Below are 16,408 nucleotides of genomic sequence, written 5' to 3'. Positions count from 1 at the left end.
CAAGGGCAGGGCCCAGCATTTGGCCTTTTTGCACATCACACCCTTGGCCTTGGCCCATGGCTTCAGCCTGTCCAGATCCCTCTGCAGAGCCTTCCTGCCCTCCAGCAGATCCACACTCCCACCCAACTTCGTGTCATCTCCAAACTGCCTGAGGGTGCCTGGATCCCCTCGTCCAGATCATTGATAGGGATATTCAACAGGACTGGGCCTAAACCCTGGGGAGCTCCACCAGCGACCAGCCCCAGCTGGAGGCAAACTCTTCTCTGCTTTACAATTTTCAGCTGTACAAACAGCACATAAAAATAGTAGAGAAACATCCACTCTTCATTAAGAGCCCCAGACCTGAGGAAGGACCATGTATTCTGGGATGCTGCTTTAAAATTCTGAGTCCCAACTGCTTATCTCCACCTGCACTCAGTGGCTGGGCAGCACCAAGTTCAGCATCTGGTCCCTCCAACAAGAATCCTCAAGAATAATTTCTTTCCAACAACTACAGACACAAGCTGCAGTGCTGGCATGACTGACCCAAACCCCCCCAAATGTGCTCCTCACCAAAACATTCCCCAAAGATGGATTCCAGAACTGCCAGAGCTGGTGAATTGGATGACTTTTACTATTAAGCCTGCAAATACCTAACATTCTGTAAGTGCCTCCCTTCCACTGGCCTTTTCCTCTCCTTTTCCAAGCTAAGAGACAAGCCTATTTATAGTTTTCTCCTATGACACAATGAAAACACAGCAGTACCTTACACTTCAAGCTGTATTGCAGCAGATTGTTTGGTTCCTTGTTCTACTGTTTGGTTCCTTGTTCTACCAGCTGCAGTGTTTCTGCCTCACTAAATTAAAATCTATAATCATCTGCACAGCAGAGAGATTTACAGATTGTGTTCTTCTAAAAGTCACAACTGCCAGGCTGACAAGCCCTATAATGGTTCAGCTGAGCCTCAGTGCCATGGATCAGCTCTCCCTGCTCTTCCAGCTGCTGTTCATCAGGTTCAGATCAAATGATGTGGTTTAAGTAGCAAACCCAGGGAAGAGTTCAACTCGTCGCCCTGAAGAGCTCATTTCCAAAGGCTTAACTGCACCACTGAGGTTTTCTCCCCTGCCTGGTTTTGAAGTGAAATATCAGCAGGAGGGCTGGAAGCTTCCATGGCTGGCAAAGCTCTCTGCCAAATCCTGGCTTGCTGCTAGAGAGAGACTGGGAGGAATGATTTAAGGAGAAAGTCCAGGGCATCAACTTAGGAGAGATTAAGTGGTATGGAAGGTCCAGCTGGGAGGAAAACAGTCTGGAGTTTCTCTGCTGATCTTCTGTAACTGCAAGATCCAAGTGAGACGGAAAAGCCAGTAAGGAATTACATGTAGTCTAGAGAACTATCCATGTTAAATACCAAAAATTGATGTGGGAATACAGGCAGTAGCAAAGAATTTACTATTGCTGGATGCAGCAGTGCCTTAAAACCTCTGTAAGAAAAGCTGAGCTAGAAAGAGGGAGCACTAAATCACCATAATGGTCCACAGAACAGTTGTGGTGAGGATGTGTCCCTGCCTGAACACCGGGACACCAAAACAATCAAAGCCCTCTGGGAGAGAATCATAGAATCTCAGAACAGTTTGGACTGGAAGGGACCTTAAAGCTCATCTCATTCCAGACACCTGCCATGGGCAAGGCCACCTTCCACTAGTCCAGGTTGCTCCAAGCACTGTCCAGCCTGGCCCCGAACACTTCCAGGGATGGGACAGCCACAGCTTCTCTGGGCAACCTCAATGGCTGAATATTCTCAAGAAGCATGAGGTTTGTGCCATGTTTTGTCTAGGAAGTTGGACATCCCAGCAAAAGGAAAAACCTAGGCATAACTTTACTGGAGGCTGATAAGTGGGTTTGGGAGGGAGATTCTAACAGTGAGCAGGGTCAGAGCAGACCATGAGGGACACTGGGAATGCCAACAGCTGCAGTGACATCCTGAGAGAAGACTGGGGATACAACCCTCCTTCTGACTTCAAACACAAACTCAATTCCTCCCTCCCCCTCCTTCTCTCCACCCCCACTTGTATTCTTATTTGACCTTAGAAATATCAAGAATATCAAGTCTCATGTGTTTGTGCTGAAATGTCTCCTGCAGGATTTCTCTGGGCTCAGACTTAGAGCTTTTCTCCCAATTGTTCAGGCAAGTAAATGTGTGCGTGGGAAAAAGACAGCAAGGAGGGTTCCTAATAGCATAAATTAAAAAGGAACCTTACTGCTTTCTCTCTGATTTGGGGGTTTCATTCTGATAAAACATGGAATAAGTCTCATGTGTTTGTGCTGAAATGTCTCCTGCAGGATTTCTCTGGGCTCAGACTTAGAGCTTTTCTCCCAATTGTTCAGGCAAGTAAATGTGTGCGTGGGAAAAAGACAGCAAGGAGGGTTCCTAATAGCATAAATTAAAAAGGAACCTTACTGCTTTCTCTCTGATTTGGGGGTTTCATTCTGATAAAACATGGAATATCACATTTGGAGTTGAGGGTTCCTAATAGCATAAATTAAAAAGGAACCTTACTGCTTTCTCTCTGATTTGGGGGTTTCATTCTGATAAAACATGGAATATCACAGAATATTTGGAGTTGGGAGGGACTCATGAGGAACACTGAGTCCAACTCTTAGCCCTGCACAGGACATCCCAACAATCCCACCCTGTGCCTGAGAGCATTGTCCTAACACTCTTTTTGCTGTCAGGCTTGGGGCTGTGACCACTGCTCTGTGGAGCTGCTCCAGTGCCCAAACACCCTCTGGGGGAAGGACCTGTTCCTGATATCCAACCTCAATCTCATATCACAACTAGTGATATCACAACTACCTCAGTATCACAAACTAGTTACCAAGTACATTCAGGAATGGGGTGAAAGTGTTAAACTAAAAGTCAATCAAACAAAATCAGCTGTTCAGAAGTATCATTAAGTTGTTTTTTAGTCATTAACTTATTCTTTCAAAGCCCTTTGCAGATCATTTTAGTTCAGCAGCAAATTTGGCTCCTGTGGTGTCTTCATTACTTTCCTCTCTCCCATTCTGGGTGAAATCATCAAGCAGTTCTCATTACCAATCGACAAGGATTTTACCTCTGTCCCAAGATCCTTCATCCTGGCCAGGGCAAGCTCTCTCAGGTTCCCATGCTCCACTCCAGAGCTGACCAGTGGCATTGGGATATCTCTGCACAGAAAAGGAAAACCAAGAACTTTTAACAACTGCATAAGCAGACAATACACCATAAAGCACCTACTGAGGTCACCTAAGCCAAGATCCCAAATAGTAAATCACAGAACGTAGCTGAATTCCCTTGGGTTTAAGTCTTAGGGTGAATAAGAAGCAAAGCAAGTAAAACACAATTAAAAGCAGGAGAGAAATGAAGGTGAAAGGCTACAGATCTTATTTTAGTTTAAAAAATGAATACAAAAATAGGTTTTAACAATCCTAAGAAATAGATTCTAAGTTTGCTCTCAGTTCTTCACTTGGGAGTCTGGAAAAGAAAAAGAGGATCACCCAGCTGAGGCTGCAGCTTGTCTAGGACTCCAGGTCAGATGTCCTCCTCAGGTATCTGCTGCTGGAGACCAGCAATTGGGAACCAGAGTGGAGCTGAATGTCCACCAGGGAAAATCTATCAGAATTGTAATGCTTTTATAGTGGCATTCTAGCTGCTTAAACGGGAAAAAGTTCTGTTCAGCAAATGATTTGCAGCAAAGTCCAGCCAGAAAGTCTAGGCCCTTCCTTTGGGAATGTCAGTCAGGAGTCTGCAAATGGCAGTTCTCCAAAGAAGGCACCCAAATGAAATTTGAAAGCAAGACTGGGATTGGCCTCTCCACTGCCTTCCAGGGCAGTTTGCTCCACTAGGGATATCACTTGGATAACCCTGTGGGATACCATCCCTCAGAGAAAAGAAGATTTATGCATCCTGATCATGCTGCAAAAGAAACATGTGGATTGTTGGCACATCCCACTCCACGATCAACTTCTCAAACTCCACCTGGAAAACACACCACCCAAAAGCATTACCTGTGTAATCCAAACCCCCTCAGATCATCTACAGGGAAATAAGGATGAGACAAGTATGAAAGATACTCAGTAAATTGTACAACAGGTTGGTCTCAAAACGGGGTTCAAATATTCCTCGCTGAATATTCCTCCTTTCTCTTTATCTATGTAGATACTCAACAGCATAAAGAACAGAGTATCACAAAAAACCATCCAGAGAACAGGATGGCTCAGGGAATTGGGAATGTAATTAGCTTAATCCACGTTGGTTCAACAGTGATGGAAAGCCATCACCATCCAGCAGCTGTCTGATGACCTCTGTAAAATGTATTAATGGATCCATTCCATTCCTTGTGGACTTGCCTTCACACCATGGCCTCCATTAACAATTCCTATTTTTGGCAGTAGCTGATAAAAGATAAAGGTCTTCAATGGTCCTAAAGACCTGATACTTGTGCTGCTTCAGACATGAGGAAGTCTGAGAGACTGGTAAGGGGGGTAAGAAGAGGAGTTTCTACTGTTAAGAATGAAAACAAGGGCTGGAAGGACCTTAACGCCCATCTCATTCCAACCCCCTGCCATGGGCAGGGACACCTTCCGGGTTGCTCCAAGCCCCATCCAACCTGGCCTGGAACACTCCCAGGGATGGAGCAGCCACAGCTGCTCTGGGCAACCTGTGCCAGTGCCTCACCACCCTCACAGCCAACAGTTCTTTCTCAATATCCCATCTAACCCTCCTGCTGGCAGTGTGAAGCCATTCCCCCTTGTCCTGTCACTCCATACTTTCCCTGCTCTTTTTTTCTCTAAAACCAAAGTGTCTACTGATAATTCCTCATGTCTTACACTCACATGCCAAAGAGTTGAGGCAAAATACAATTCCTTAACCAGTTCATTTATTCAGTGGATTTCTTTGAGTAAATAAGACCCTGCAGAGCCAACACAACATACTTCAAAGAGCTTCAATTAGAGGAAATGAGCACTTCACATTGTGACTGAGGGACACACTGGAGGAGAAGAGCATTTTCGTCAGGGTATGTTAAATCTACAGTGATAATCTAGTGAGCTCCTTTCTTCTAATTATGGAACAACTCCAAAAAGTCAGGCTGTATGTATTTTCCCTGCAGGGACACAGATAAAAAATCCTGACATCTTCCAGTCTCAGGTCTTTAGCTAAATCCAGAGTCAGCCATGAAACAGTAAATGAAGTACTGCAAATAAAAGATAGATTACAACACAGAGTAACTTGAGCCTCTCATCTGCCTACCAGGGAGCAAAGGAAATTAAAATATGAATGTGAAAAAGAAGGTTTAGAAGAAGGAAAAAGCAAGAAATAGCTCTTCCATTTCCACTTCAGATTAGGGCAGAGTAAATAAGCACCCCGTGTCCACACTAACTGCTGTTTCCAAGAGCCACAGACAGCATTGTACCAGGGATTCTAGGGTCGTTAAAATGCTAAACAAATGCAGGAATACAGGGGATTAAATCCTGACCTTATTAAAGTTAATGTGCAATTTGCCAGAGGCTTCAAGAAGGCCTATTTAATCCATTTTTCAAACATTTTGCATTACTTGGGACTCTTGTGAAGCAGCTGATAGAAGCCCATGGTGAAAGGCTAAAGACCTGAGTGTGGCTCTCAGCTCTGACTTGTTATATGATCTGGGTTGAGGGAGGTATTTGACTTCTTCATACCTCCATCTCCTTCCTCATCATCACAGCGATAACAACATTCCTCTGAAACACTGAGATCCAGGACAGAAAAAATCTGCAGGTGTGTGATATTACTCCTGTCATTTTACACCTTCTCACACACCACAGCACTGCACTGATGAAGAGGTTCACAAATATTCAGGATAAATACAGTATGAAGCTTCTCTGTGAGTTACAAAACACCCTGGAAGACACATTCTCCTCCACACCTTGGAAGATACGTTCTCCTCCAACCAGTCATTAGCAACAGCAGCTTGTTTTAAACAGAACATGTTTCATAGAATCACAGAATCATTTAAGATTGGAAAAGACCTCTAAGATAAAGTCCAACCACCATCCAGCACCACCACCATGGTCACCACTAAACTGTGTCCCTCAGGTGCCATATCCACATGTTTATTGAACACTTCAGGGATCGTGACTTCAACACTTCCCAGCACTTAAGCTGGTTTCCTGAAGCAGAAGGACTTTTATAGTGTTTTGTCAGTGTCACTTCTCCCATGCTCACCTGACTCATTAAACTGATTAATTTGAGCATGTGATGGACTACAAACACATTGAGTTCCTTGTGTTTCCTCAAAACCTGGCAATAGGGAACTCAGATGCCAAATAGTGGTTATAGTAAAGAAGAACACAGATAGCTGAGCCTTTTTCTGGTGGTGTTTGCTAGGAAACCTGAATGCATATGGCCAGTGAGTGTGCAGAGAGCTCAGGATCATAAAACCTCAGAGAGGTTTGGGTGGGAAGGGACCTTAAAGCTCACCCCATTCCAACCTTCTGCCATGGGCAGGGACACCTTCCACTAGCCCAAGTTGCTCCAAGCCCCATCCAGCCTGGCCTGGAACACTTCCAGTGATGCAGCCTGAATTCCTTAGAAGACCTACCAGGCTGCAAACTCATGCCATTCTCAAGGAATAATCCCATTGGATTTAGGTATGATGCTGTGGTGATGGCACTATGAGCAAATGGGCTCTTGTGTCTGCAGTGGAAAGCTACTCTGGAATCTCAGTCCTGACTAAAAATTCCCAGTTTGCTTACTCATTTCATACAAGGCTACTTCTCATTTTCTTGTTCTCTGCCCAAAACAATGTTGCTATTTCTTAAAGGTTATTTCTTCTAAGGTACCCTGTCCATGGCAGGGGGTTGGAACAAGATGAGCTTGAAAGTCCAACCCAAACCCTTCTGTGATTCCATGATTCTATGATTTTCCTTCTCTCATAGATTTGCAGAGCTCATTTACGTCCACAACTATCCTGCAAAAAAAAAAAAAAAAGACTGAAGCTCCTCTGCTCATATTTCCACCGTTCATTTCTTGACGATGGGGAATACTCCAGAGAAGGCATTATCAAAGCCTTGCCTGGCTCCTGCATTAATACTTTCATGTCTAAAGAGTTATCCTGAAAAACAGTGCTTTTCATGGCTGCATTCACCAGTGGCTTATTCATACTCCAGACCAAGACATTAAGAACTTTTCCTCCTCTGCTGGTGATCTCAGTGGTTTACAGCAAAATCTTTCTGAGCTTGCTGTAAAGCTTTCCTGAGCTGCAGCTCATCCCATCTCTCCCTCCAGCAGATCCTGGTTGTGCATCCTCTCCCAGTGATGCTTCCCAGCCCTGCAAGGTTCCCTCAATGCCCTATTCCTTTTTGTGTCACTCAAAATAAATGCAATTTTGAGCAAGATTAGTTTTCAAATGGATATTTCAGAAACACCACTGCTAACCCTGACTCCAGACTTTCTTTGTCAAAACTACTGAGCATTTCTTGCCTTCAGCCACTTTCCTCTCTGACATGTTTCTCTGCTTATCCCCACTCTGTCACACTTCCAACTAGGCACAAAATCAAATGTTTTGGAGAAGTCCAGGCAGGTGAGGTCTCATGCTTCCTTACTCTGCATGCTCTTGGAGAGCATGGCATTGGCACTGCTTCCAGCTCATGCAGCTGGAAGCCAACAGAGTATTGTCTGTGCATGCAAAACCAGGCAAGTATGCCATAATCTCCCTTCCTATTATCAGGCAGATTCAGGAGATAACAGAAGGAAAACAAACCAAAGAAGACCCAGGCTGAAAACCCAGTGCTAATGGAAGTATTATCTCTCATCCTGGGAGGTATGTGCTGCAAATAACAGCATAGCCACAGCACGTTTATGAAAACCCTGCAACGCCCACGGGGAAAGAAAGGAAGTCTCTATAGCCAAAAAAAATTACTCAGCTCACAGCTCCTGCAACAAATAAAGGAAACTTCAGACACAGCCAAGAGGTAATTATCCATCACTACAATAAAGTACTGGGTGCTGTATCCAATGCTCTTGTCTAGTAGTGAAACTGAGGCCTCCAGAAATTTCTGGGTGCATTAGAGAGCCAGTTCAAGCCTAAGAGCTTCTCATTCCACTCAGCTTTTCCCATGCTGAATAGATAGGAAGCAGTTTTACAGATCTTTAGTGCATTAATGATTAAGGCTGAAAAATAATACAAGGCTGAGTCAGATCTTGCTGTAATTAAAGTATGAGTATCTCCAAGAGCAATAAATCAATAGACAAGACCCACCACAGAAAATTACCTCTGAACACGGTACACACGTGTCCACGGTGGGACAAGGGCCAGGATTCTGGCCACCAGATCCACAAGAGTGCTGGGGGGGTAGCTCTTGTATCTCCCAGTCTTCCAGAGCTCGTACAGACCAGTGCCACGGATCACCAGGGTGGGATAGAGCTTCATGCCGTCGGGGCGAAACGCAGGATTCTCAAAAAACTCCTGGAAAAACGGAACAAAAATGTGACTCAGGGCAAAATAAATCACAGTTCCTAGGGCTTTGGTGTCTCAAGAAAAGTCGTATCAAGACAGAATTTGTAAAACAGAATTGTAAGCCTGTTCTAAGATTAGTGGCTTATAGTGAGCTGTATTTCACAGAATCACAGAATCACTGAGGTTGGAAAAGACCTCCAAGACCATTGAGTCCAACCTGTGACCCATCACCACCTTGTCATCTAGACAAGAGCACTGAGTGCCACATCCAGCTTTTCCTTGAACTCCTCCAGGGATGGTGACTCCACCACCTCCCTGGACAGTCCCTTCCAATGTCTGACAGCCCTTTCAATGGAGAAATTCCACCTGAGGTCCAACCTGAACCTCCCCTGGCACAGCTTGAGGCTGTTTCCTCTCATCCTGTCCCTCGTTCCCTGGGAGCAGAGCCTGACCCTACCTGGCTACACCTCCTGTCAGGGAGATGCAGAGAGCAGAAGGTTCCCCTGAGCCTCCTTTTCTTAGGCTGAGCCTCCACAGCTCCCTCAGCCCCTCCTGCTGCTCCAGCCCCTTCCCCAGCTCCGTTCCCTTCCCTGGACATGCTCCAGCCCCTCAGTGTCTGTCCCCAGAAGTGTCCCCAGGACTGGAGGTGCCTCAGCAGTGCCAGCACAGAGTACAGGCACTGCCCTGGGGCTGTGCCCACACCAGTGCTGCTACAAGCAGGTGCCATTGACCTCTTGCACACCTGGGCATACCTGTGTTCATGTCCAGCTGCTGTCACCAGCACCCCCAGGGCCTTTTCCAGCTTTCCAGCCACTCTGCCCCAGCCTGGAGCATTCCATGGGGTTGGTGTGACCCAAGGGCAGGGCCCAGCATTTGGCCTTGCCTTTGGGTCACACCAAGCTTTATCAGCTTAGGACATGTTTTGAAATGAAAAGAGTATGTTCTAGATTTAAAGAGGCCACTAAAGGAAACAAATTCACACGATAATGCTGAGAGTCGAATCTGTGCATTACTTGTACCTTTCAGCATGAATTCAATAGATATTGCACCATTTATTGTAACAGACTCTGCTCAGAATTAGAACAATAGGAATGAGTGTACTTATCTTCCATCTCAGCAGGCCACATTTAGAGATTAATCGATGTGTCTGGGACACATCATTTGAATAGCAATGGAGAAAAACAGATTTATTCCACAATAATGTTCTGAACAATCCTGGAGAACAGGAGGACAAAGTGTATCTCCTGCTTATTTCTATGACTAAATCCCAGTACAGAGCTGCAAATAGAGCAGCACCAGCTCGTAGTACACAACAGTCATGTTGGTTTTTTCACAGATTAAATATCAGTAATGACAATTAAAATAAAATCACTTAAAAAAAAAATTAACAGCCAGGCAAGGCACCCTGAACCAAGCAACCATTAAATTGACTTAAGTGATGACATGGCCTCATTATAACAGCATCTATGAACCAGATCTGATACTGGATTAAACTGTTGCACATTTGATATCCACAGCTTGATCCCTTTCCAGCATGGTATTCTCATAGCAATAAAATAAACACAAATTTGTTAAGGTGAGTTAATGGCTGCTGTTGGTTCCACAATTACTGCATCAGATTTGGTGTTACCCAGAGCTCTGCTGAAATGCTTCACACAATGTGAAGGGGATCACAAACCCCCTGCCCCGGGCAGGGACACCTCCCACCAGCCCAGGTTGCTCCAAGCCCCATTCAACCTCGCCTGGAACTCTCCCAGGGATGGAACAGCCACAGGTGCTCTGGGCAACCTGTGCCAGTGCCTCACCACCCTCACAGGGAAGAATTCTTTCTCAATATCCCATCTCTCCCTGCCCTCTGGCAGTGGGAAGTCATTCCCCCTTGTCCTGCCCCTTCAGGCCCTTGTCCCAAGTCCCTCTGCAGCTCTCTTGGAGCCCCCTGAGGCACTGGAAGGGACTCGAAGTTCTCCCTGAAGCTTCTCTTCTCCAGGCTGAACAATCCCCAGCTCTCCCAGTCTGTCTTCATTCATGTGGCCCAGACCCACTCAGACATTTTGTAACATTTCCTACCACTGCTGTGTATTAAACCAGCTCCCGGAGTGCTCCAGTTATCTCTGATGTTGGAATAAAGAGCCATTAGCAACCTGCTGGGAGCAGGAGCTCCTCACCTGAGAGGCTCTAAGCAGCTCTGTTGGCTCACTGTGCTTCACAAAAACAGACTTCAACATGATAAAAAACACCACAATGGATCTGCTCAGACTCCAACACATGCTGGATCCAGCACAAGGATGAGAAGAAGGTCACAGACACAGCAGGACCACAGCAGGGTCACTACCCAGCCCATTTCTGCCAGAGTCCCTGCCTAAGCCTGGGGACAGCTCCAGCAGTCCCTGCCCTGCCACCCTACGTGCTGTGCAGCTACAGTGAAACAGGACAGAGAGCTAACCTAGCTGAAACATGAAAATGGCTGAAAAACAGCTTTTCTGGGCAGATCAGCCTTTGGTGTCATTTAGACACATCCTTACAGAGAGACAGGGACAATCAAGCCAGTTTAAGAAATAAAGTAAAATCTGGACCAAGTATAAAGTCACAGAATCATAGAATGCATTGGGTTCAAAGGGACATTAAAGTTCATACAGTGCCACTCCCTGCAATGGGCAGGGACACCTTCTCCTAGCCCAGGTTGCTCCAAGCCCCATCCAACCTGGCCTGGAACACTCCCAGAGATGGAGCAGCCACAGCTGCTCTGGGCAACCTGTGCCAGTGCCTCACCACCCTCATGGGGAAGAATCATCACTACCTGTGGGGACAGGACATAAATAACTTATTTGGAGGCCCTCTGGGCTGGTTGGTGCTGCGGCTCCATGGGCAGCAGATGTGATGACTCCCTGCCCTGCCCAAGCTCCCAGCTATACTGTCCTGCTCCCAAACTCAGGGCATCTTCAATTCCTGATGGACCCTTGACCAGGATGACTCACCTCACTAATGTGAGGGAACTCAACACATTTTGGGTAGAATCAGCATCTCTTTTGTTTCAGTGTTGGGTGGGGTTAGGAAGAATGGATTACTTAGAGTTGGAAGGGGCCCTTAAGGATCATTGAATCCAACTCCCAGTAAGGAAGCAAGGCCACAAATAGGATCTGGTCCCACATGACAGCAGCAAACCATCATGTCTGCTTAATGTATCCCTTGAAAGCATGTGAACTTCCCTCTGCTCCAAGAGTTTAAGAGGTCACTTCAGTCACTGGCAGCTGTCAGAGAAGGCTCACGTGCTCTGCCCTTGGTTCACCGCTCTTTCCACTTCTTCTGTGCCAGCCCTGGTGAGCACCTAGCCATTAGGAGGAATTTCTTCACAGAGAGGGTGATCAGACACTGGAATGTGCTGCCCAGGGAGGTAATGGAGTCACCATCCCTGGAGGTGTTTAAGAAGAGACTGGATGTGGCACTTAGTGCCACAGTCTAGTTGACATGGTGGTGTTGGGTCATAGGTTGGACCTGATGATCTCAGAGATCTTTTCCAACCTGATTGATTCTGTGACTCTCTGATCTGATGCTGCAGATGCAAAAAGGGGGGAAAAATAAATCACAGCCCAAATTTTCAAGCCAAACAGGTGAAGTGGGTGTGCAATCCAAGGGCACACAAAGTAGTGTAGTGTCAGAAAAATAACTCAGAATCCTGTTGTACTCAAAGAACCCAAATGGACAGAATTCCATCTTTTGTGGGTGGTTAATGGAAAACAAAGTGACTGTGAAAGAAGGAATAGGAAAATGGTGTATGATGTGATTGTTCAGCTCAATGGCCAAGTGGCATTGACAAAGAGAAGACATGAAGATAAGGAAGCAATGATGCTTCCCCAACACGATACAAGGAGGTAAATAAACCACTCCAGCAAGGCAAAAAGGCTTCCAGTAAGGTACTCTATTAATATTCACAACAATACAGAATGCAAAAGCATGTATGATTCACCAGCCAGAATGCTTAAACATTCCCTGATTTACATTGCAGATTAAAGGCAAAGGCAGCAACACAGAATCTGAGGTTAAAGCCATCCAGCAGTCACAGGCAAGGTCAAAAGTGAAGGTTTCGAAGCACACCCTGAATTCTGTCCCTTCACACACCCTGCACATTTTATGTCAGTGTTTGGAGGCACCTCCTAGTGCTGCTGCACATTTCAGCAATCCTGGGTTTAAAAAATCCCTTGAAAAATCCAGATTTTCCTTTTTATTTCTCAAATAATTTTGAAAATATTCCTCAAGGTTCATTATTTCAGAAGTAATTAATTTGAAACCAGATAACAAAGAAGTGTGTCTTTGTTTTCTGAACCCCTTTTTCCAGCAGTAAACTTTAAATAGTTTCTGTAAATCCCAATATTTAAAGGCTTAACCTTTTCCCATTCACAAACAGTTTTGATTAAGTCTCTCCTGAAACAAAGGAACTATAAAATGCTAACACATGCCAAGCTTTAGTAGGAATTGTAGCCTACCCTTTTTTTTAATTAGACACCTTAAAAGGTGTCTTTGACTGATAAAAACCTTCCCAACAGTTTACTGCCAAAACAAATTCAATCCCTAAAACATTTGTTCCGGAGACCACCATCCATAGCGTCACTGGAGGCAACAGGAGGCTTTCCATCAGCTCCAGCAAGCACTGAGTCAGGGCTAATCCACATCTGCTAATGCTCTGTGGAGTTTGAGGTTAAAGATGACCCAGGGAGAACGGATCCGTATGTAATTCCAGAATTTCTGAACCACTGGAGGATGTGGTGCAGTGCTCTTGCATGCAGGAAGATTCCAAATGGAAGCATATACATAGTAGATTCTTAAGTGTTGGAATGGACCTTAGGGATCACCCAGTCCCAACCCACTGCCATGGGCAGGGACATCTCCCACCAGAACAGGTTGCTCAAGGCTTTATCCAACCTGGAATGAACACTGCCAGGGTTGGGGCAGCACAACCTCCCTGGGCAACCTGTGTCAGTGTCTCACCACCCTCACAGGAAAAAAACTTCTTCCCAGTATCTAATCTAAATTTCTCTCTTTCAATTTATCCCCATTGCTCCTTGTCCTATCACTCCAGTTCCTAATCAAGATTCCCTTTCCAGCTTCCCTGGAGCCCCTTCAGATCCTGGCAGGTTGCTCTGAGGTTTCTACACAACCTTCTCTTCCCCAGGCTGATTTGCCCCAACTTTCTCAGCCTGTCCTTGCAGGGAAGGTGCTCCAGTCCTCTTATCAACTTGGTGACCTCCTCTGGACTTGCTCCAACAGTTCCATGTCCTTCTTATGTTGGGGATACCAGAACTGTGCACAGTACTCCAGGTGGGTCTCACAAGAGCAGGCTAGAGGGGAAGAATCACCTCCTTCGACCTGCTGCCCACACTCCTTGGGATGCAGCCCAGGATTCAGTCAGTTTCTGTGCTGTGAGCACGCACCGCAGCTCATGGTGAGTTTTTCATCAACTATCACCCCCAAGTCCTTCTCCCAGGGCTGCTCTCAGTCACTTCTCCAATCAACCTGTGGGTGTGCCTGGGATTGCTGTGACACAGGTGTAGGACCTTGCACTTCCCAAGCTACTAAACACATTCTCTTTGAAGTTTACTCCCCTCTAGCTAAGGACTCAAAGCATTTAACATATTTCATATAGTTATGAATGCTGGAGTGGAGTTTAAATTTGGGGGAGTAGACAATGGACAGGACGTGAGAGATCATCAGAAATAAAGAAAAAAAGGTCAGTCAGATCAGCTGAAACTTCAATGACCTCAAGGTTCAAAATATAGACCTTTTCATACCCTCAAATAACATTTCTCATAACCTGAATTTCTGTTGTATTAGAGAAAAACTGAGAACTTCTTCCCAATATAATGAGTAACCAGAGAATCCTGGAATTCACAGAGTTTTTTTGCTTCACCTGAGCTGCATTAAACATCCTCTCCTTGTAGAAACAGCTGCTCTGTGAATTACAAACAATGAATCTTAATAAGATGCCATCGACTCACACTCAGCCTGCAAAGTTATATGAGTTAGCCACTCACATGTTTTATGAGCTCAGTAATTGATTTGAGGAGCATATGCCTTTGTTGTCCAAGTTCCCTGTTATTAAAGCTAATGGCATCTATAGGATCCATTCATCCACCACCTCATAAACTCACTGCCACTAGGAATAATCAGGGCCCAATGGGTGTAAAATTAGTACTTTGGGTGCCAAGAAATCACTGATTTTTCCATCAAGGAATACATATCAAAGTGCACAATAGAATCCTTTAGTCCATCTCCCATCAATCGATTTGAGTCTTAAAAACTGTGTGACATTGTAATTGCTGTCCAAGTAAACAGACTTGAGTTGAAACCAAAAGCCAATGTAGAGCAAAAAAGATCAGAATATAATCACAGACTCATAGATTCTTAAGTGTTGGAATGGACCTTAGGGATCACCCAGTCCCAACCCACTGCCATGGGCAGGGACATCTCCCACCAGAACAGGTTGCTCAAGGCTTTATCCAACCTGGAATGAACACTGCCAGGGTTGGGGCAGCCACAACATCCCTGGGCAACCTGTGTCAGTGTCTCACCACCCTCACAGGGAAGATTTTCTTCCTAACATCTAAATCTAAATTTCCCTCTTTCAATTTATCTCCATTGCTCCTTGAGCTATCACCACAGTTCCTAACCAAGAGTCCCTCTCCAGCTTCCCTGTAGCCCCTCCAGATACTGGAAGGTTCCTATGAGATCTCTACACAACCTTCTCTTCTCCAGGCTGAACAGTCCCAACTCTCACAGCCTGTCCTTTCAGGGGAGGTTTGTAGGGGATGGTCTGGGTTGGAAAGAACCTTAAAGGTCATGCAGTTCCATGCCCTGTCATGAGCAGGGACACCTTCCACTAGGTAACAGGAGATGGAATGAGGAGATGATGTCCTGTACTCAAATATTTTACTTTAGTGTGCTCTTGCAATAGCCTTTTAAATTAGAAAACCCATGAGTCACCCATGTATGTGGTCAGAGCTGCAACAGAAATGTCAAATGATTTGGGATCATCGTGAGCCCACAGAGTGGTTCAGTCCCATTTTCAAGCTCAGTAACAGCACAACTCAGCCAATATTAAGAGATTACACCTTCCAGTTTTAATCTGATTTTCCTGACCACACTAAGCACAGAACAAATTAGAAACCTGTTTTGAAAGCACCCAAAAGCTGCAGCTCTCCACAAGGAAAAAAACACTATTTCATGGGATTCCGTTCAGCATTTTACAGATCAAAGATTCAGTTGCCATCTTTAATCTTCTCACTCTCATGATGTTCAGCTGTTGGAGGAGATACCAGTTATAGGAGAGATACAGCAATTTTTAAAAGCAACTCACTAAAACGTCGGGATTTGTTAGAAGTGTTGGGATTTGTTAAAAATAGAGGTCACCAAAGTCTATTTTTTTAATGACTGTCCACTAGAAACCAGGTGCCACTCAACCTGAGTCTTGAATCAGTTCCTTCACTATAGTCCCTGCATTAAACAGATGATTAAATTCATATTCTGAATAAGATGAACATTATCTTAACTCTCCACATTACAGCATTCCTTATCTCCATCAGCTGTATTATTTATAACCATGAATACTGGTAGCACTTGAAAGCTGCTGTGTTGAATGACACTTCCAACTCTACAGGGAACGAACAATCACTTAGGAGTTTAATTATATGCATTAAGAGAAGCTGTGGCTCAAAAATGTGGCTCCATTTTAACTCTCAATTTGCATTTCCCCCCTCTCTCTTGTAAATGCTCAGCTAATTAAAACCTTAACGATAGGATCTGCATTCACTGATACAGACAATGGCCTAGTGACCGAGAAATCCAGACTCAATTGTGCCCTTTCACTGCCTTTGGAGCAGCCTGGGAACACACACATTGTCACCTGGGAAGGAGGGAAATGCAGAGCCACCAGAGATGAAAAAGGGCATTTAAAAGTCACTTAACAT

At 45.1% G+C, this 16,408-nt stretch overlaps 1 protein-coding gene across 1 annotated transcript in view; it reads right to left on the bottom strand.

Annotated features, from left to right (window-relative positions):
* The window catches only part of ELP3 (elongator acetyltransferase complex subunit 3), a gene marked incomplete at both ends in the record, with an annotated part of 72,519 nt that overhangs the window by 11,476 nt on the left and 44,635 nt on the right, over positions 1-16,408 (bottom strand). The window contains 2 exons of the mRNA XM_009073862.1: positions 3,093-3,183; positions 8,266-8,459. Of these exons, the coding sequence (XP_009072110.1) occupies positions 3,093-3,183; positions 8,266-8,459 (285 nt within the window). The remainder of the gene's footprint in view (positions 1-3,092; positions 3,184-8,265; positions 8,460-16,408) is intronic.

Source organism: Acanthisitta chloris, unplaced genomic scaffold (genome assembly GCF_000695815.1).
Source record: "Acanthisitta chloris isolate BGI_N310 unplaced genomic scaffold, ASM69581v1 scaffold4794, whole genome shotgun sequence".
Lineage (NCBI taxonomy): Eukaryota > Metazoa > Chordata > Aves > Passeriformes > Acanthisittidae > Acanthisitta > Acanthisitta chloris.
The sequence above is the reverse complement of the archived record's forward strand: the minus strand, read 5'-3'. Positions and strand labels throughout refer to the sequence as shown.